Here is a 23,412-nt window from a genome sequence, read left to right as displayed (position 1 = left end):
CACCCTATAAACAGAGGAGATAATTATGCTTTATTGATTAGCCCCTCAAGGTATGAATGGAAACTAGGTAGCTATTTGACAACAGCCAACAATGTGGTTTTTAAATTGTAGTATCTCAGGCTTTTTCTTTCCAAATATTCCCTAAATGTCATCCTCTCACATGGAACCTGTACCCAACAAAATTTTGCCACTGGTTTCAATGGAAACCAGTATGTCAATGTAGATTCATAAACAGTGACTTTATATACTTCCCACGTTTGTGTCCCAGTATTGCTCACTGTTACGGGTTTACCCTGGCAGGCAGCTCGGCCCCATGCAGCTGCTCACTCCCTCCCATCCAGTTGGATTGGGGAGTATCGGAAAGGTAAAAGTGAGAAAACTCATGGGTTGAGATAAAGGTCTGTTATTAATTTCTTAACTCTGAACATTCCCCCTTCTTCTCCCAGCTGTTATTGCTGAGCATGACACCATACAATACGGGATATCCCTTTGTTCAGCTGGGTCAGCTGTCCTGGCTGTGGTGTCCCCTCCCAGCTTCTTGCCCACCCCCAGCCTCCTCACTAGTGAGGCAGTGTGAGAAGCAGAGAAGGCCTTGATGCTGTGTAAGCACTGCACAGCAATAGCTAAAACATCGGTCTGTTATCAACATTGTTTTGGTCACTCATTCATCTCTTGATATATTGCACACAAACCCCTCAGATGCATTGCAGACTGCCCCCTTTCTCTAACAAACTGCAAACCCCTTCACAGCTGCCAAATACAACAAATGCTCCTGTTTAATCCAGTGTCAACACTGATTGGCTTCAATTTTGCTAAGTAAGGATTTTAGCACCTGCCCCATCTATCCTATAACAAATGTACCACAGTAGACTCATCAACAGACATCTGATTTACTGTATTTCCAGATTACAGCTGAACGTCTAATCAACCATTTATGAACCTTCTGGTTTTTGCTAATTAAGACCCTCAGATATCAGAACCAGGTATATTAGGAAAAAAAGGAAAATTTAAGAAATCTCTGTCTGAGTTTATCATGATTTTATAGAAGGAGAAATAGCTTTGTTAGGACTACTAACAGTCCTTTGGACTGGCAACAAACTGCATTGAAAAACAGTGAAATTGCTCACAGGTGTTACTAGAATGTACTTAAACTCAGATGGTTAATTCTGAGTTACCAACATAGGCACAAATAAAACAATGCTTTTTTCCTCACCTGTTCCCTTGGCCCCACCAATCAAGCACTGAGACAACTGCCCTCATATTCACCCTTTCCAGTTTTGTCCCAGACCAACTCACAAGCTCAGCCTCTCCACCCACCGGGAACCTGTTAGTGTGCACTTTCCCTGGCTCAACAGGACTGTGCCCCAGTGGCTACTGCAATGTCACCCCCTTCTTTGCTCTGTACTGTATAAAGTAAGAAGAAGCCCACAGATCCTATTAAAAGTGAAAATTTTCTATATGAAAATAATTAATTAGTACAGTGAAGTCCGAACATACACAACAGAAATCTGCCTCCTTCTTGTATTGTGTATTCCTATGTTGACAGCTAATTGATGACAGAGTGCCTATATATGTGTTATAATAGAAATGAGACTTCTGGATGCAATGTACCACTCTATAGAAAGTATAAGATGTCTATGGCAGCCAGGCTAACCCAAAAGAAAATGCAGGGACTTAATGCCTCTGAAGAGGTATTCCTCCATTGACACCATGTTTGCATCCAATGCTGGTACCCCTCTTCCAGCCTTCTCAGGGCTGGCATGGAAGGAGGGAGCTGCCAAGACGTGACAGGAGGAGATTTTGTACATGCTGTGGGTGTATATATGCTGGAGCTAGGCCCGTGCTGCTGTGGGCTCCTGTGCTTGGTGGTGCTGAACCTATGGTACCCTTGAGGTCTGGGTTAATGCTGGACTGACAGGAAAAGAATTCCTGTCTGATACTGAGGTCAGAACCAGGTGCCTCACAAAGCTGCCAGATGCCCACATTTTTACACAACTCCCACACCACCCTGAAGAATTCCATTTTAAGTCAAAAAGTCCAACTGTCTCCTGAAGGGAACAAATTGAGATGCATCATATCTAAACCTGTTTCAGGTTACAGCCACAGCAATATCATGATTACACCAATTTGATTCATTGTGTAGGCTTTAATTAAGAAATAGCTTGATAACATGCAGCTATAGGGAAGCACTTACTAAGCCCAAGACTCCTCTTACACTGTTTGTGACTTTGCAGGCTCAAATAGACTCATACCTCTAAAAAAGAGAATGTACATGCCCCCAGTGTTAAGAAGAGAAATAAAAAGGACCAAATGGAAACACCAGTATTTTTTGGTATGTTTTGCCAACATGCTGCCTGGCTCTGTGGCTACTGCCTTGGGGGTAACTGCATTGTCCTCTGTGCAGGACTAGTTTGGGTTGATCTTGCTTCCACAAAGTTCCCTTTTTTACATTGTTTAGATAGAGACTGAATGTCTTGAGGTATCTGCTGCTGTCAAATACAGTTGAACAGTCTCAAGGATTACTAGGAAGAGCAGAAAGCTGATCACAGAAAGCTAATTTTGTTAGGAAAGCAGTCTGAAAACATGCACGGAAATCACAAATGGCTGCAACCATGAAGGGAGATAAAAGAAAGGGCAAACTTCTCTGACTGCTTCATTGGTCCTTCTAGCTTCTGCACTGCAGCAGCAGCAAAAAACATACTAAAAGAAAACATACTAAAGAAAACATACTAAAAGAAAAACATACTAAAAAAAAAAAAGAAAAAGAAAAATATTTAGCTGATATCTCCATATCCTACATGAACCATAGACTTCCCACGTATGTCCTTAAATTTATCTCTAAAGAAGCCTCACTTTGGACTCACAGGTTCTTCTGCAATTGCTTCTAATTGTTTTAAAATCTTTCTGTTCATAAATACAAGATGAAAAGACCATGAACAGTTTGTTGCACCCAGAATTATCCCAGTAACTAAATGTATGAAAAGACTGAGTGATATACAGGGTGCATTTCCTCCAGTGATAAAATAAGAACGACCTCTGTGACTTCATTTAGGTTCCACCTCTCCTGAGTTATGAGCCGTTCCTCATTCGTAAGGTATATCCCATATCTCACTCAAACTTTCAGTGGACCACAAAACTCCCTTCCAGAAAAAATTATGTTTCCCTCAGTCTGCGGAGGATTACCCATGTCAGGCAAAGTTATATTATTGTCTTTAGTGCTGCTAGGAATTACTTTCAGGATGTTTCAGCTCATTACCTCAAGTCTTCATCAGCTATTTTCCGAGCACGGTAACCTTTGTGATGCAGGTACTGTATATATCTACAGTATTGATTCTGCTTCTCCTGCCACATTACATGCAATACATGTAAACAGACAAGAGTGTTTTGCTACCGGCTAGCAAGGTGCAAAACGGTAGTGGATCTTGCAGCTACAAAACACAGATAAAAACCCTGAAGTAATCAGCTGAACTGTCATGGAACTAATTCCATGATATAGTGGAAGCAATTATTTGCACTTATATGTCTTATTGTAAAATACAATCAGTGCTAAACCAATCCTGTTAGTGTTGTCAAGAACACATTTAACTCCGTATGTTCCCCTTTTAATCAGTAACTGGTTATTAATTAATTAAGAAGTGATCACGTCGTTTTTCATACATGTGTATTATTATTATTGCACTTGATTTTGTGCCTCTGCACAGATCACTGTTAATTCGCTGCAAGTGCAATTGTGTTGATGTGCTCTAATGTAAGTGATTATCACAAGGACGGGGCACCTAACATTTGACCTAAAATTTTACTGAATTATTCTCACAGCTGCTTGCTTACTTCTAGCTTCAGCCTGCTCCTGCCTGCATGAGGCACGCCGGGAGACAGGAGACCCTTCCTAATAATGGGAGTGTCAGAAGAGAAAATGGAATCCATCAAAAGGACAAACAGAGCCAGGAAAGGGAACGAAGGCTGAGGACTTTGGAAGCCACGTGTAACTCTGTGCCATGGGAGGCCGTGCTGCGGGAGTGGGAGTGGGGACTGGCCACGCGTGGGGCACGGCTGAGCTGCCCGCTCGCTGCGGGCAGCCGGGTGTGCGGAGCCGGCAGCTGCCTGACGCTCTCAGGGCAAAAGGCAGCTCGTAAAGCAGATGAGCGAGTAAGCAGAATAGGAAGCAAAATGAGGGTGTCTCACAGCCTTTGCTTGTCTGCTGTGCTATGGGGAAATGTGTAGTCCCCTTTTTCTTTTTCATCCCCAGCTCTGCAAAATCATCAGTTTAATGGTGGGGGTGAGACTGCCCATAGAGAGCAATGTATTTGTTAACAGCACAAAAGAAATCCTCTGTCCTCCTAGTATTAATGATACTTAGTTATGCTGATTAAATAATGTATTTTTAAGTAGATTTTTCTTCCAGTCTGAAAGCTTTTAGCAGGAGCAGATACCAAGTGCGTCAAGAGAGAAACAAATACTAGTAGAAAACAGACTTTATCTGGATTGCATTTAATAGGGGCCAGAAGCAGTGAACTAAGGAAATTCAGCTGAAGTAGTTCAGTCAGAGATAGCTAAACTTTTTACTGTGCTTATTTAAATAGAGAGGCCTGAACTGGAGATTAGCTATTTATCAGCTACATGATGGAATGAGAAACAGCTGCAACATATTTCAGGGTAAGTTTGATATTTCATTCGCTATAAATGCACAGGTTGAAATTCTGCTCTGGTTTATGCCTGTGGGAATATGGAATAAATGTATTAGCTTACCACATTGTTTTGTGGCTTCATGCCCACATATATCAGAGCAAATTTAGTTTATGTTGGTTCAGTGATTCACCTTAATTTCTGAACCACAAAAAGGACTTTTAATATTTGTAATGCTAGTAAGTATATGTGCAAAGAAATAAGCTCCCATAATACAGTATGTGGCATGGGTAGCAAAACACAGCTCCCAGGTACCATCAAAGCATTTCCCTATACGTACCTTTGCAAGGATTTCATTTCAGGACAATACTATAACTTCAACAGTTTCCTTCCCATACTTGGGGTTTTTGCCTGATTTACAGCAATGGTGTCACCACTTCTTCTCATACCAAAAAACTGTTCCTGGGTCCCCAGTGGAGTAATTTCTATGTTTTAAGCTTTTATTCCTGACCCCACCAAGTCGTCCTTATGTCTGCAGCTGGGAGCAGCCCTGTTCGTAGGAAAGGCAAACTGCCCGCACTGATCTCCCCTCCAGCATCTCACATTTTGAAAGGGAGAATGAAAAAAAAAGGCTGCTAACCACTACAGTACGAGTGTTTAATTTGCTCAGATCAATTTCTGTCTTTTTTTTTTTTTTTTTTTTTTTTTTTTTTTTTCCCCCCAGCTTGTTTTTGCAATGTTTCTTTCTCTCCTGCTGCTCAGTTCAACCTCATTGGTGTTTATCTGGTGACCTGTTGTTATCAAGGGCTCCCAAACAGATCCCTTGGATCTGCACACGGGGAAGCTTTGCTCAGATATTTTTCTGATTTCAGCTCATTTACATGGCAAGGATGTTATCCTGCCTGTAAGGACTTTCTATATCAGCTTGGGTTTTATATATGAAGGAGACTGTACTTTTTTTTTTTTTTCCTTTTTGTGAGAGTGAGGGCTTAAGATGTCTCTAAGTTTACAAATGTCCAAGAGAAGATGCAGGCAAAGATGTAATTTTCTCAAAATTTACATTTATTTTAGTCTCCTGCCTATTCATAGAGGGAAAAAATTCAAAATACCTACATCAAAGACTAGTAGATCTGAAAGTCATGTTACTTTCCTTTTTTATGAATACAGGATTTCAAAGGAAAATTTATGCACTGTAGATTGTCAGTGTTTTGGGAAATGCTATTCATTTCTTCCCATCAGTGTTCTTTAGAACATGGTGACAGCAGCAGCCTCATCCTTCTTGTACTTTGATTTCCCTCGAAGTCAAAATGTAAAACATGCAGCTGAAGGTTCTTGCCCTGAAAAAGCAGAGGGCATCTCCTATCAGTAGGATTATGATTGTGACCAAAAATATCCTACACTAAAAAAAAACCCCAAAAAACCAAAAACCAAAAACCAAAAAAACAAAAAAAAAGGCAAAGAATAACTTGTATTTGAGGGTTCATATGGCAATATTTTGTGGTTTTATTTTTCAGAACTTTTTATGAATTTGAGCAAAATAATCTGATTATTTGTCTTACTGTCTTCTCTAAGTAATAGCCAGCACCTACTGGAAGGGCAAATACAACCCACAGACTCCTCCAGCCATGCTGAGATACTTGCTAGAGTAAATGATGGTTTAGACCATGCCATCAGAGAACCAGACAGATATATGTGAATTATGATCAGCAGGAATGTGCTACAGCACTGAAGAAGGTGGATTTTTTAAGAAGACAAGCACAAAGTGGGCAAAGAAATCTTTGTGTCAAGAACTGATATCTGCTGTTCTGGTAACATCCATGACACTCTATATAGGAAAACATTTCTGAGTGGCCTTTAGCTGAGCAGTGAAAGAAGTACATGCAACACCACAAAAGTCAGCAAAATGCAACAGTGTTTTAACATGCTGTAAGTCCTGCCTGGGAATAGCAAAGCCCTTGGGCTGAGCTGCAAGCTCATTGATCCATATGATCCATAGGAATTAGCTGGTTTTTTTGAGTGGGAGACAAATAACTACCTTCAGCACCTGTGAAGGTGTTTTCCAGAATGGTGACCTCATGGGGTATTCCTCTTCTCTCCATGTTATCATGTTAGAAGCTGCTATAAGCATTATTGCATTATTATAGGACACTATTTTGGGTGAACCATGATGCTTTCCAAGTGGTGCAACTGCTAACTTTTGGCTCAGAGAACAGTTTTAACAGCTATGTTTCCATTTTCATTTGAACTGCTGGTACTCAGACACAAAAGTTTCAGTGTGGCTCTGATTTATAGCTTCTGGTGTGCATCAGTCAGCTCATCTGCCCCTCATTGCTGCCATAACCATGAGCCTCCAAGGAACTTGACTTTATGCCTGTTATCAGCCACTGCTCCTCATTATTTTCTATCTCGTCTCTTTTCCCTGCTGCACGTTGACGACCACTGCCTTGGTTTGCAGGGGGTTTCTGTGTAGCTGGATAAGGTTTAAAAAAGCATGTTCATTTTCTGCACTTCTCTTGGACACTGTTTCTCTGCAATGACCAGGACAATGAAGCCCTCACAGCATATTTGTGGTACTGTTAGGAATGGTTGGTTGTCCATATGATGAGTGTACAAGGGTCATTAGGCACCAAGGGTTAGAATGACTTGTGTGTGTATCAAGGAGAGTAGAAGAAAAGAGGGGCTGGTTCAGGAGAAATAAGTTTCTTCCCCAATATTCCTGAGAGGATTATTCCTTAAAAGTATAGGACAGAGATGATTTGGATAAAAACTACTTATCAAACAAGAATTGAAGCCAGTGTTGCCGTCTTCACCCTCCCCGCAAGACATTGGAGACTCACATTATTCCTAGTGTTTAACCTAATAAAGCAATGACCCACACAGGAGGGAAAGGAGTTGATTGTAATTATTTCTATGAGTAATAGTGCCCAGTTCATAGAAGATGGCCTAGAAATAGGGACTCAGTAATGAAATGACATGACCAGAAGAATCTAGAAATCATGGGACATTTAGGCTATTTCTCTGAACAAACCAAAACATGTTCATTTTGCTCATTTGACTATGTTTGTTCAGGGAATGTTCTCTTTCCACCTGTAGTATTTAAAGGCGAACTGGATAAAGAGAGTGAGAAGAAATGGCACACAAGTAATTTATATAGCAAATCAGTACGTCTTCAGTAGCATGGGCTCATTTGGGTGACATCTCAGTGTAGCATTGATTTTAAGGTACCATTGTCTGAATGTAGGTCTGATTACATGGCTGGTGTCTGCAGCAGATGTGATGACAAGTAGGTTAAGAGCAATCATGCTTAGATGCTTTCATATCAAATGTCTACTCCAGTTTGGAAGACAAATAGGAAAAAATGGTTAGCTTGCTTGGAAGTAAACTGACTTACCAATTAGAAAAGCAAAATGGATGAAAAAGCAACATGAATTTGTCTAAAGGCAACATTGGAGTGTTAGGTAAAGGAGGAAAAGTTTATGGATGCATTAATATTTTATGTGTCTTAGAAATCAGTCTAAGAAGCTGATGGGTGTCATGGGACAGATATTATTGATTGTTTTATTTGAATAAAACTTTGTGATTAAATTAGATTGATAATTTACCCACTTTCCCAGTAAATATGAATATTTATCTGCCATTCCTATTTCTCAGGGGTTTTAAAAAATATTTTATCTTAACAAAAGTTTACATCATGTAGCATGCACGTGAAAAAAAATCCAAACCCTTGCTCTGATAAAATCATCTCCCATTAGAGATCTAAACTGACTTGTAAGATGTTCATATAAAGAAAGCACTAAGTGAACAACAAAGGATTTTACTCTCTCTAACAACATGAGCCAATTCTCTAGTTTTGTTTGGTCTAAATACATAAATCACATTTTACATCCATTATAACAAGTTTAAAGTCTGCTCTGTCCATTAATTCTCAGCAATCCTAAAATTAAGCCCCAAATATATTCCACTTACTGAATTTTACGACATGTACACAATTTTGTGGGCGTATGTGTATGTATATAATTCTTTCACATTGCATGAGCAGTTTAGCTGACATAAAGGGGCAGGAGAAATTTTTATTTTTTTTTCCAAAACTACTGTACAAATGCACTATTTAAAGGCTAGTGTTTGCAATAAAATAAACCGGACAAAGATGTCCCCCGTTATTCAGCAGGAAGGGAGGGGTCCCTCGGCTGCCTGTGACACTGGGCTTCTCAGAAGCATTACTGGGGAAAGTGCAGGCTGCCTTTCCAAGATGCACTGGAATTCTGTGTTATTAGTTCTCCTCTCGCACCGCGATGATCTGCCTGCCACATGGTTGGCACAAGGACCACAAGAGGGAGGTAGTCATCGTAAAATAAATGGTAGGAGCTTCCTTCTGCTACTCTGTACACAGAAAGAAAAATCTGTTTGAATAATTAAAGCTTCCTAGATGTGACTACAGATAAAAATAGATAAAGAACGTGGTTTGGGCATGACTGTAACACTCCAGCTCAAACAGAGAGGGCTTTGCATGGAACTTGACCAAAGAAAAAATCACTCCAGGCGCTTGTATTACAGCTCCATTTAGTGGAGCAGAACGATCATGGCTTGTATTAAGAAGGTAATAATGAAGCGTCATAAACAATGTCAGGATGCAAGTCCAGGACGAAGCGGGAGCTTTAACGAGGTCCAGCTTGCAGGGAGCTTTTGAAGTGTCCCTAGCTCACTTACAAAGCCAGAAAGCAACAAAGGCGATTCTGACAGCTGCGAGAGTGTCTGGTTTAGAAGGAAGTTTTATGTGTGGATGACACCAGACTGGGATGCAGCTTTCATGTACTAACTAGCTCAGCTCATCGCTAGAGCCCTAATCACTCTGCATAAACTGTCTCACCATAATGGGTCGCACAAATAATAATTCTTTACAAATCAGATCCACACCATCAGCTTCCCAGATAGGCAAGGCTGATAAAGAGCAGAAGTCAGCAGAGTCCATGCTGTATCTCACTAGCTATGTTTAGTAAGCAATCTAGACTCCGAAGGAAAGAAATCAAACGATGGTTCTGTGAATGTATGGATAGTATGAGGTATTTGCAACTACGCTAAAAGAGCAGCCAGAAGCCTAGTCAGCTAAATGAGATTCACCCCACTCTAAATGCACTGTAATCACAGTGGACTCTTCAGAGTCTTTATAAAGGAAAAATAGATATTTTTATTTTTCCTTTTTTTTTTTTTTTTTTTTTTTTTTTTTTTTTTTCAGAGGAAGAAGGGATTTGGGTTACTTATAGACTTAAATTACTTAAGTATATTTACTCTTGAAAAAAATGCCTTTCAGCCTTAAAGATTTTTTCCTTGAAGATATTAAAATTATTTTTTCACTTCTGTACATAAAGATCAGTCATTCATTAACTAATTATCACAATTATTACAGCTCTCCTAAGTTATTAATTAGGTGAGTGGTATATTTAGACTTTAACATCTCCGTTAGAAGAGTTTTGTTTAGCATACCTAATGCTCTGAAAGCCCTGAGCATGTTCTATATCATGCAGGACTTAAAGACAAGTACAGGGGAATCTTTTGGGGATCCTGTTGGAGTTCTCTGTGGCTGCCAGGGAGCAGGGAATTACAGGGTACAGCCCCTGAGGAGCAAAGAGAGAGGTATGGAGAGTGGAGATCGAGACATCAACTCAGACACTTCCTGCAGCAGATAGCTGGATCACTACTGTAGTTCAGCTGATGCAAAGTAATGTGTTATTTTGTAGTGATGACTGCTTTTCAAGTGCAAACCCCTGCATGTGTCTACATGTACGTGCTGATGATATGAGAGCAAGTGATAAGAGTCCTTTCTACCCTGTTAATTTGTTTCCCATGATTTCATGTAAGTAGCCCTTTCTGCATCTCCTTTTGACCTCACATGGATTATATATATTAAAACACAGTCATTTCTTCATCTAAGACTCAAGCTGTAATCTCTCTGGGACAACAATCCTGTTTGATGTCGGACTTGTATGAGGGGTGATGGGGTGGTCCTGGTTCCTCAACTGTGAGTCTAGAAGTGACTGCAATCTTATTAGCAGCCAGGATAATAATAACAGTATCTAGTGCATTGATGCTGTGCCTCTAAATTGGTTCTTTTGCCGTTGTTTTGCTTAAGAAACTGTAATCGTATAAATGTCTTCACTGCTTGTTGCTTTGATTATAAAAAACAACTTTTCCCTCCTACAGAGTCATAAATAGATGGTTGAAAATCAAACATTATTTGTATTGCAGAGGCATCTCCCTGGTCCCCACCCTTTCTTGCATCTCACTGTCAGGAGCTACGCACACACCTATCAGCTGTTTCTCTTTGTGCTAGAGAAAACAGAGAAGGTGAAAAGAAAGAAGGTTATAAAAAAATGTACTTGGTTATTTGACCAGACAAAGCTCTTCACAGAAACATGCTGGAACAGCTTCTCAAAGCTCAGTGCCAGCTCTGTGTGCTGTCCCTTTTCTCACCAGAGTCAAATCTATCACTGCCAACCTCAGCCCTGGCTTAATTGCAACACAGGAGAGAGAGGGCATGGTTGCAAGGAAGTTGGCAAATGAGGACAGTGAGAGAAATAAAGTGAAGGAGGCAGGAACAATTGATACTGAATGAAAATGAACCAGTTTTGCAACACAGAGAAACAGGTTTCTGGAGGGAAGTTGATAAGAGATGTGGGGTACGGGGCTTACCCCAACACAGTGGTTGTTCTTCCCATGACACTGCTCACCAAGGTGACAGTGAAGTTAGGTGGCAGGAATCCATGACCTCCTCATGATAAAAAATCATTGCAATGAGGATACTGAGGTTGCTTTTGTCTGCAAATGAAGCTTTTGGCAAATAGGGGATTTAATGGATTCGAATGGTTAGCTTTATTTGCCAAATGAAAAAAAAAAAACCCTGTTTGCTTTTGATGACACACACAACGAGATTTCCTTTAAATAAATAAATTGACAACTACTGCTCTGGAGGCTCTGGATGTGAACCAGCAACAGCAGCGTTAAGCCATTTCAATGTGGTGTGAGTGCGATTTTCACACCTATTCTTTTTTAATTTAGGTCCATTTAAAATCCACACAGCCCTCTATTACTAATTTGTTATGGCAATATTAATTAATGGTTTTGCTCTACAGCAGTAAGAATGCTGTTTAGACTGCGTGAGATAGTTTTAAAGAGCTACAAGATTAGAAAAACAATCTGTAAACTGGTCAGATGCAGTTGGGGGTCACCTTGATCTCCTAAAATGAACACAGTGCACTTGGAAAGGCTGGGAGTGTGTGGATGTATTTCTACCAGTGCAGACTCGTTAGGGCTGGTTAGGTCAGCACCCTTTTTATGTTGTCTCCTTTTTTGGAATATAAGAACTTTACCTCCCAAGGTGGGGAGAAACAATTGTCAGACTTCCATAAAAGCTGATGTTGAAGAATTGAATATTATCTGATGGACAACATGAGTTCAGACCAAGTATACCATGAAACAAGGCGCAATATTTAGTGACTTAGACAAGGGGCACAGTGATGTGTTGTAATTTCCATTGTCCTGACTCACTTTATCTCTGCCATTAGTTTAGCAATCTCCAGGCTCCTATCTTGGCTACTCTGATCAAGATGGTGTGCTCAGGCTCAGACCATCAATGGTATTTATCTTGCACTTCAGTGGCATAACATAGATAAGACTTCTGGTTTGAGGAAGAACAGTAGCTGGCAGATTGATGGGCAAATCTTGTGACCATTTAATCTCGTTCATGGATTATCTCAGCTACCTTCTATTTACCTTATACACAGGCAAGAGCTCAGGTCCTTCAGCCATCATTGTACACATATGATAATCACAGAAGTGGATCAAAGCACTATTGGTGGTAAAGAAGCCACAATCTCAATTATTTTGGCTTTAAATGACAAGATTAATTTTTTTTTCCTGGTGTAAAGTGTGATACGCTTTTATTTATTTTTTGGTTCTGATGTTGCAGTCAGCCCAAACACATTGTGGAACAATCACAGGGAAGAAAATCAGAGGCACAGTAATGTTCTTTTAAGAAAGTACTGGTACAGTAAAGTGCTCACAATTTCATGGTGAGTTTTCAGCATTGGCAGGTGAGGGGCAGGAGAGGCAGCTAAAGAAACAAGTTGGACTGCAGCTGCCCCAGGGAATTAATCTATTTCTGGCTTTGCTATTCTTGCATTTCTTTGTTTTGCTTGAATCAGAAGAGATCAAGGTGGCAGATTTTACATCTATGCTCTGCATCTCCCATCAGTTCAGGAAGCCTCTTGTGTAGGCAGCACTTCTCAGGACAAACTGGAGGATATCGTGCCTCTTTTGACATTTTACGTTGAATCTCCCTTGGTCAGTGGAAAAGTGGCTGTCAGTTCGAAGGCACGCCTGAGGCCCAGACTGAGGGATTCCAGGTCCCCTGGGAGCCTTGATGGGCAAGGCAGAAGTGTTAGTGATCAGGAGGTCCAGATCATAAGGACATCGGAACTTTTTTGACACTTTCTTGGACAATGTGAAATCTGTAAGTTCAGTGCAACTGGACTACCAGTATTACAAGATTTTTGGCTTTTCCTTCTTCCAGTCAGGCTGTAATCAGGAAAAGCCAAATTCCAGCCTCCTAACACCACTGATAACAACAAAGTGAACAGAACAGAGACATGCAAAGTTGGAATACTCTTTGTAAAGGGCAACCACATAGATAAACATACTCTTGGATTCTACAAAATACTCAAAATATAGGTGAAACTGTTACAGCTGATCTTGTTTGCCTCTCCCTACTATCAATGAGTCAGCTATCTGATATCCTAACATATATGATGAAGCACATGAAAAGAGTGAATGGGTTATTCCTTACTCTGTGAAGAAATCAAACCCCACATAATATTTCAGATTCTATCCCTAAGCTGTTTGAGTTTCAGTGTGCTCTCCTACTTTTAAACACTTTTGGACACAGACCAAGCTGAGCCTACCAAGTAGGAATAGCTTTGAAAACTTCGCTTGAAATGTGTCCTTGAAAAGGTGGTTTGCAGAAGATCAGGGAGATAAGAAGGAACTGAAGAAACTTTTGGAGCAGCTGCCTCTGACCACAACACAATGAGAACTACACTCTGCCCAATACAGTTACACCTCTTCAACTGACCAAACAGCCAGATGGGCTGACTGAAGCAGTGAGCAAAGACAGCCACTCGATGAGATACTGCATAACACAGTGAGAACAAGCAAAGATGCTTTTGGATTTAATGCTTAAGCTGTAGCCAAGCTGAAGTCAGTGGAAATATGTCTGTTGTTTTCAAAAGTTGTGTTATGATTTAAGTAACACAAACGCGTTTTTTTTTGTCATAGCTGCTATGTCTACTGATGAGAGCAGCTAGTAAGGAGGTCATCAGAAATCAGTGTTAAAGCTTATCTCTCCATTAATGTGCTGAATGCTGGCATTAAAAGTGCCCGAGTAATCTTTTAGTTGGACAATACATAACCACTCAAAAAATACTTGCAGAGAAAGTTCAGTGACACCTTTCCACTGACATTTATACTTCTAGAACAGTGAGGAGAAGAAGATAAGGAGAGCAGAAGTCTACAGAAAGGAGAAGAGGCCATAAAAAAGGGAATATACGCTGAAGAATGCGTTGCCTAGTGAACAACTGGGGACCCAGGTAAGATGTGATATTCAAGTAGAAGATGATCATGAAGTCCAGCAACCCGGGAATATTTCAGGGAGCTCAGTCACTGAGGCAATTATATTTGTGGTGCAGTTTCAGAACATAACAAACCATCAGTTGATGAATGCGTGGTATTTACCTGCCAACCAACCCAGCAAAGTTCACTGGGGACAGCAAAGCACCCAGCAGGACAGGACTAGAGATTCCTCTTTATATCCAAGTGCTAGGTTTCTATAGGGAAAGATAGGCATGTTCATTAAAACAAACTACTTGTTACCAGATTTAAGTCAGGCAGGAAACAGCATAGATTTCTCATTTAAAACTATCTGTGCTTTGGAGAAGTACTGGGAGGATGGAACTGCCAGGTTGATTAAGGCTTCCAAAATGCCTGTGAAGCACTCTGTGAAGATCACTGCTATTATTAAATTATGTTATTATCCCATTGGTTCATGGAGTTTACAAAACCAGAATTAAAAGGAAGAGGTGGAGGATTACAGTGTATTTTAGAATTTCTTAGATTTCTTAGGTTTCCTTTTTGGAAACATAGGAAGAAAACTTCTGGGTCACCAAATATAATTCCTGGGTCCTACAGGCAATCATGTTACTTAGAGGATTCGTCTCCTTTCAAAATCCTTGAACATATAATGAACATCTTTACTAATGTTAATGAGAATTGCTACTAATAATTTGCATTTACACACTACTTAAGGATCCTGAAGTGTTCTTTCATATAATATGCTCGTTTTTATTACAGGCATATTGGATTTCAATGACTTGCCTAGGGTCTCACAGCAAGCCAACAGCAGAATGACTCTTAGTGCTCACAGTGCTTTGCATTAAATCCTGGACATTAACAGCTCTGTTCATAAAGGGAGCTTTGTAGCAGTAGATCACCTCCTGGTGCTGGTGGATCAAACCTTTTATGATAGTCAAACAAATCAAGAAATTACTTGAACCCATGTAATACTTCCCAATGTCTGCAAATCCTAGTTTCCTTTGAACTTAGAAAATTGAAACGTCTGGATAATGCTAAGATAGCCTTTAGCATGATCAACTGTGAAATTCTGATGTGCTAAGTATGTACCTCAGCTCTATATTTTCTGTATGAATACAGCGGTAATCACTACATTTTTTTCCAGGAAAATTCAGAGCTTTCACTATGCCTTGTGCTGTTGGAGGTATATTTGAAAACAAAAAAAAGCAACCCAAAAAGTAAGCCTATAATAAACAAAAATCCTTAACTTTTCTAGTGGCAGAATTGTCTGGAGGGTTTTCTCTGACACAGGCACATTCCTTGTCATTGCTGTCTCCTCTGAATGACACTGTCCTCATCAAATGCTAACTCTAAAAGGAGGGTATGGGGCATCTCTTTGTTTATGGGTTCCTTTCTGTCAAGTAAGATGCAGTACCACAGAATGACCTGATTTTTCTGCCTGTATCAATATTATAATTCTCTCTAGCAAATTGAAACGTTGGTATTTCCCCCTATATTTTGCCTTCTCATCTATGCCTCCTATGGAAAAGGCTGCAAATTATAGCCAACGATTTCATGATACTATTTTCAAGCTTTTGCCTTCAGCATCTCAGTCTTTCTATGAGAAAAGAGCTATTTGGTGGCATGGCACTTGCTATAACATTAGAAGAACCATCTGGTAGAATAACAACAGCTAGAGCAATACTGATCCCATTCATCAAAAGAGTTTCTCCAACATGGTGGCGGCTACCCAGGAGCTCTCACCTGTGGCAAATGGTGACATTTACTCCTGCTGGGCATGTGGCTGGGCAGCCGAATGTTAAAGAGGGCCTGCAGGGCTGCCTGCGCTGCTTGCCCCTTGGCCAGCTTCTTACTACGTCCTGAGCCTTCAAATGTTCTCCCGTCCACTCGCACCGCCATCACAAAGCTCTTGATGTGCTGTTTCTCCACTGTCTCCGATAGGCAAACGTACCGCAGGCCTGACCGCAGCTCATTTAGCAGCACCACTGGGTTCTTCTCGCTCTCCGCTTTGGATGCCATCTTGTGCTTGTTTTGCTTACCGTGGCCCATTAAGTCCAGCGTATGGCAGAGTAGGCGCCCATGTCGATAAGCAGTGGAAAGCAATTCATTATTAACTGGGTTATAGACTGAAAAGTCCTCACTGTGTGTAGATGGTTCGAACTCCTTGAACAGAGTATCTGGAAAGTCTGCTTGATCAGAAGTAAAGTCTGTGGATGGGTTGATACAGTTCCCCATGGCAAAGTGAGCTTGGCAGGCATTGGGGAACTGAACAAATGACTTCAGGGCTAGCTCCGCAGCACGCATTTTGGCTTTCTTTTTTGTGGGCCCTGTGCCTTCAAATGTAAGTCCATTTACTTCCACAGCAACAGCAAAGACTGGAGCATGCACTGGACCTGTCTGGGAAACCATTTTATATTGTAAACCTGGTTTAAGTTCATGTAGCTGAACCAGAGCATTCTTTGGCGTCACTGACCATGAGACTTTCTTCCAGATGAGTTGGAGTTTGCAGAAATGGCCATTATTACCTTCCTCTAAGGGTCTTTTTCTTTTACTGCTAGGTGTTCCCCCTCTTGCCCTCTCATTAGAGGATATTGGATGATCTTCCAGGTTGCCAATGTTTCGATTTTCCTTTACTTCTGCACTGCTGGTACCTGTCAGTAAAGAAAGAAAAAAACCTCACATTACAGTTGTCATCACAGTAGCTGACATTATTTCTAGGGCTGGCAGAATAGCCAAAAAATAAAAGAAAGTTAATGATAGATATCCTTGCTCAGCTGTTTTTGGTTTTGTTTTTTTTTTTTTTCCCCTCAAATATCTGTATAACGGTTGGTTTATAATTTATAGCACAGATTTTCTGTATGTCCTGAATGTTTACTTGTCCCTAAAGTTCTACTTGTATTAGTCACTAGCCTCCTGTTTTTAAAAAAAGATTGTATCATTCAAAGATAACTGATGCCACATGACTTAAATGAACTACTGCATTCACACTGGATACTTACTAGTAAAAAGTGAATAGTTTGCAAAGTTCCCTTAGGCTGAGATTTGTTCTATAATCCATGTGGGTGAATGCTTATGAACACATTATGAGAAATCAGAAATGATTCACAAGTGATTCACAAACAGAAAAAGGGGAAAATGCATTGAATCATCTATTTACAATGAATACATTGACTGGCGCTACTTACGCTGTAGGCTCTCATGTTGCTAATATCATGAATCCAGCCTTAAGAAATGATCTGACAGACCTTCCTAACATTTGAAACAATAATTTGCTCTGGACTCAGATTCCAGTTTAATAAGTGAGCGTCTTTCTGTCAAATTCAATTGCAGATACTCTTAGCTCCTGCATCAGCAACAATTAATGCAAAAATTCTAGATAAATCTAAGTGAGACTAGGAAAAGCCAGAGCATCATGATGGGAGTAATTACTGATGTGAAGAATGATCTGTGTCAAAGAAAAGCAATGGGAGAGAGTGACTGCCAGGAGCGCCAGGAAGGGAATGAAATGACAGTGGGGAGCTATGGAGGGAGCGCTCCATTGTTGTTGAGCCAATGAATCACACATTGCTCTGAACTACGCTTGTGCAACACCCATGCTGTGAGGCAGTGCTCTTTGCTACAGCAGATGTATGACTGAGAACAGAGATTCATCTCAGTGATGTCCTGAATGAGACAGAAAATGTGCTGCTGTCTAAATAAGCATCCTATAACATTTCTGTCATTTCTGATGAGTTTGTTTAAGTGTATTGCCACTCTGATACATCCTTCAGTCCTCCTGTGTGTTCCTAGGGGCAGAGACAAGTTGAAGAAGTAAATATGAGTGTAACCAACCTGTGAAGCAACCCATTTCTGGAGTGATGCACCTGATCCTTTTCTGAGCAGAGGACTGCCTGGCTGCCTGCTCTATTCCAACCAGCATTGAGTATGGAACCTTTCCCATGGTTTGTTATTGTCAAATACGAGCATGCCATCTGTGCAGGCTGTGTGAGTCCCAAGCACAGAGAAGGTCCCTGTGGTCCTTAGAGGACAGAGAACGGTCCTCCCACATTCTGCGGGGCTACAGCCATATTTGGTTTCCTCTCTACCCTGATGTACAAACTGGCTGCAAGGATGTAAGGGGTGAACTGCTGGCTACGTCTGGAGGAGCTTCTGTTGGAGTGGTGTGTCTTTGCTGTACCCCAGTATTAGACTGGGCTGACAGCTGCACAGGAGCCTGCAGAGATGTGGAACCAACCATCATGATTGAAAACCTCCTTTATATCCCGATGGGTTGCACTTGTATAAAATATCAAAAAACTTTTTACCATCAGACCAATAAGTCTGCACTCATGCAAGTTGTTCCACAGAAAGCAGCTCAATGATTAGACATGAGTAAAAATCATGGCTTAATTGCATGTGTGGGGCCCCATTTGCAGGACTGTCTTTAGGCTCCCCTTCCTGAAAACCTTTCAGCACACACTGAACTTCCAGCCTGTGTCTATGTTTCACCAAAGTTAATCGCAGAGCTATGTGCTGCAGTGCTTTGCTGAGGCAGAACATAAGCTGACAAATTAAGGTCTTAATGACTAGTTAATTTTTACTTTCTAAAGCTAAGAGGAGAGAATAAAGACAGGTGAGGAAGGAAAGAAAAAAGAAATACATAATAGAAAAAGTTTCAGCATGTGGCATTCAGTTGTATGACATCTTTAAACCAACCTCTCTGGAAAGAAGACATTTAAAAAGTTAGGTTACCTACGACACAGGAATAATATGGTCTTTTCTCACTAAGTTCACAACTCTATTTATGGAAACTCTGATGTGAGGGGGAAGGAGATACCAACTTTAACTTTCCTCTATCTAGCCCAGCAGAGGCTTTGGCCAGCCATTTGCCACCATGACCCTTTCTCATGTTTCCATCCCACTCCGAATATGCCTTTTTGGTTGCCTGCATTTTTTTAAATAAAGGTGAAATATTTTGACTCAGACGTACTTTTTAGCAGGAAGCAGGTTTGGTTCTGTATTTCACACCTCCTCTCTCATCTTACCTAATAGGTTTTTACAGAGCCAATTATGGTACATAATGACATTGTAGTCAGGGAGCATGAAAAGAAAGATAGCTCTTGCTTCACACAATATTCAGGTTTGGAAAGAATTTTTATTGATTATGCACCACCGAATAGGAAAACTCAAGGAGTTATTTGTATTTATAATACATACTGTCTTATTCCATCTGTTTTTTTCTTTCATGGTCAGAGAACCACAGATTTGTGAACATGAATCTGTGACCCTAACATTTTGCCTTAATCGCCCTCACTAAAACAGTGGTTAACTAAAAACGTGGCAATATAAAATAAACATTACTTGTTTGTCTTAAATTCTGCCTATGAAATTGTCTAGTCCAGGTTTTGGCCAACGGGGAGTTTGTATTGACGTAGTTAAAAAAAATGCAGAGATGCAAGTGTAAAACTTCCAGAGATCAGGCACAAAGGCTATGTGGACATGTTGTATGTGTGTGACAGTGATATGCTGCATTTGTGGTATGTTTTGGCCTTGTCACAGTGAAGGAAATCCATATAAGTATCCTTATAGTCAACCAGATTTCTAGAGGACCTGATCCTGAAGCACTGGGAAATAAATCAGTTCTCACAGACCTCAGCGCGAGCTGCAGCAGCAGGCCAAAAGTCATCATCACATGTAAATCAGAGGCAGCCTAAATTCAGTGAGTGCCTCAGAAAGTCTGTGAGCCGATGGACTTGTGTGATACCTGGCAGCCGCTTCACAATGTGAAATTACTTTATACTTTCAGGTATCTTTGAAATAGGAGGTCTTTGAAATGTGTCTTTTATGAGACCTCTGTGTAGCAGACATAAGATTACCTCTCTAATGGTGGCACATGTACTTCTATTGTGAAAATCAGACAAAGCAGGCAAATGACACCAAACTATGTAAGATAAATACTGTAAGCAGCTGTAATAGAACAATCACAAGCAATTTTAGAAATGAAGAGCACTAAAAGGAAAGGGATAAGTCAGAGGATGCACACAGGGAAAATGCAAAACTGGATCATTTTCAGTCCTGTTATCTCTTATAATGTCTTTGCTCTTGAGTTCCCAAAACACATTCTCTACATTTGGGAGAAAAAAAGAGAAGAAGAAAAAAAAAATGGTTTTCCTATGATGAAAGGTTGGAGAATAATAAAATTGTAAGGGGAGGGAGTTAAAAAAAAGAGAAAGAAAAATATTACAATTTTGGGGAATAGTTTCTAATTTCTTGTGTAAGATTTCCAAAAGAGCCTTACAACTCTGTAGGGTAATATCTCCTCACGTAACTTTATTCATTGATTTTTGCAGTTTCGCAAGCAAGAGGAGACATTGCAATCTTGTATTTGCTTCAGTAATTGCATGGGAGAGAGGAAAGCAGGTAGTGAAATATATTTATTTATGCACTATTCCTCAATCTTCTGTCTGCTCTTTCATGTTTTTCTCCTTTTGGTCATTATGCACAGTAGAGTTAACCTAGAGAGTCTGCATCATCAAGAGCTTTTCAGAACTGTAATGCATCACTAATAATGACACTGCCTATGTCTCTGGGTCATAAGGGCTCTGCAGAACTAGCCATCCGATACTCCACGCTACATTTGAAGAGATAATATTGTTCCTGTTGAAGGTTATTCTGCTGCCAAGCCAACTTCCAGGGAAGATGGGAAAGGAGAGGTGGTAGGTGCCATCTTCATTTTGGTTGGTATCTTTACCGTTGAATTACATTATTGAAAAGCTATGATATTGAAAGAAAGAATTTGAAGTCTCTGTAGTATAGCAAACTTCTGATACAACTGATAGCTCTGACACAGGAATTTACTGTTTTTAGAAATGTTTAGTAATCACCAGATTTTCAACAATACAGGTAGGACTTAATTTTTATTTTTCTGTGTTTTAATATCTACCCCCTGTTTGAACTGCTTATGCAGAGTACATTTTTGCTGTCCATCTACATCACATTGACTGCAGAGGTTAGAAAGATTAACCTCCATAACTCCTGGCATACTTGAGAGTGATTAAAATCAGAAGTAATAAGTATGAACCCAGGAGCCAGAGCCACAGTACCTTTGTCCAAGGTCAGCTACTATATCAGATGCCATGTAGGGCAGTGTCTTCTTGCAAGCAAGATGGCATTTTCTTACACTTACTGAATCCAAAATGGAGGATTGAGAACTCTTCTTCTGGGATTTTTAGGTCTGTATTCCTGACTTTAGGCATGGGAGAAATCCAAACAATGGAAAAGGACACAGTTTTCAAAAGAAAACCAGGGGGGTTTAATTCTGTGGGGGTTGCCTGGGACTCTGACTGCTGGAAGGGGTTATTCACCGGCCTCTTAGAGGCAGGGTCCCTGCTGTATCTATCTCATACTGTGCAGTCAAAAGCTCTGGGACCTTACGCTGCCTGAAGGGGACTTTGAACAACACGATCATAACTGAACATGCTTCAGTACACTGAATCTGTGGCTGGGATTCATCCTGCAAGACTGTTACAGAGTCTGAAATCCCTGTGTTGGGGACCATCACCACTGTTACTGGGGATCATCACCACCAGGTCCCTCTGCAGACACTGGGAAAAGTATATGCCTGCTGAAGGGTGATGCACTGAGTCTTTGTATATGGCAGCATTGCACAATGAGATCCCCAGGAGTCATATGCTCCTGCTAGAGGTACACCCTAGATTTGCAAGTATCTGTGCCTGATGATAGTCTGCCTTGACACTGTGGCATAGTGTGGATAGAACGATTAAAGATCGGGGACAGGCAGAAGTCTGTAACATCATGAAAGGCAGACAGGCAGGCAGTGAACAGGGAATGATTATTTACTGTTTCATGCAATCCAAACACTAGAGACAGTAGGCTTGATGCAATAAAAGGGTGCACTTTTTGAAAACGCTGAACTCCCTGTTCCTTCCTGTTGTTGAGATCAGAAGTATCAGTGGGCTCCGGGGAGGACTAGACAGGTCTGTTGATGTCTAGGAAACATGATGATTCAGGTGCAAAATCTAGCGGAGTAAATTTCTTGCTGGGTGTTATAAAGATATACTGGGTATATGGAAAGAGGGAAAGATCTCCATTTAAATGTCCTTTTTCTCAATACATCACTAACAGCAAATGTTGAAGACAGTGTACAGAGCTAAACCTCCTACTGCTAATCCTGTGTGACATGTTTTACATTCTTAGCTACAACTGACTCTCGAGAATGAACAGGGTGGTCCTTTTCTCGCATATTCAAGATAAGGTCTTCATAGAGACTGACAATTACTTTACACAAAATTCCATTCCAAAGGTGCATAGTGTCGTTAATAGATTTTTCTAGTACTCATGAGTCAAACCCCACAATAATAGTGTCTATATGCTAATAATCACCAATTGAAAATGTATGTCTAGTTAACTTGTCATGGCTCCCTTTGTAAACAAAGCCTAAAGGAATGTGAAACAGGATTTGTATCTGTTTCAGCTAGTGGGATTCTGCCTACTGATACAGCATATTCTGGGAAGGGGCACTCTCACGGGGTGCTCAGTGAGCAGAAAACTACAGGGATAAGCAAACCGCTTCTCTTGTCAGCATTGTCCAAGGTCCTTGTACAGTTGTTAACAAAGAAGAAGGTTCCTCTGCTTGTTCGGAGCAAATCACTGAAGCTCTTTAAAATGCTGAATTACTACATAGACACATGTGTGCTATAGACATCAGTGGGATTTATACTGCTAAAATACAAGTGAACACTGAAATATGACTGGTTTTAAAGTAATTAACTTTTTTTTTTTTTTTTTTTTTTTTTTTTTTTTTTTTTAAATAGGTTCTGATAGTAACACCTAAAATGTGTTGTATTTGCCAAGAAGCAAATTGCTACTTTATCACTGGAGTGTATGTTTGACCCAAGAGAGGACTAGGCATGATGACCCTGAAAACTGAAATTTGCTATTTCCCTTTCAGAAAACATTGCCTACCCTGTCCATGTGAGCTATTTTAATGCCCGTGCAGGCACGAAGCAGTCTTGGCATTACAGCAGCAATAAGAAAATGGTGTTACAGTGTTTGGCTTGCACAAACTTCCTACATTACCTAAAAATAACTAAGTAGCACATTTGGGAAACATTACGCAGGAGGTGCCTGCACAAGCTCATCATGTGCATA

At 40.5% G+C, this 23,412-nt stretch overlaps 1 protein-coding gene across 1 annotated transcript in view; it reads right to left on the bottom strand.

The window, feature by feature from the left end:
• The window catches only part of ADARB2 (adenosine deaminase, RNA specific B2 (inactive)), a 282,450-nt gene that overhangs the window by 89,085 nt on the left and 169,953 nt on the right, over nt 1-23,412 (bottom strand). The window contains exon 3 of the mRNA XM_026842993.1: nt 16,006-16,913. Coding sequence (XP_026698794.1) covers nt 16,006-16,913 — 908 coding nt within the window. The remainder of the gene's footprint in view (nt 1-16,005; nt 16,914-23,412) is intronic.

This window comes from Athene cunicularia, assembly GCF_003259725.1.
Source record: "Athene cunicularia isolate RWA chromosome 2 unlocalized genomic scaffold, athCun1 chr2_part1, whole genome shotgun sequence".
Lineage (NCBI taxonomy): Eukaryota > Metazoa > Chordata > Aves > Strigiformes > Strigidae > Athene > Athene cunicularia.
This window is presented reverse-complemented; position numbering and strand designations above follow the sequence as displayed.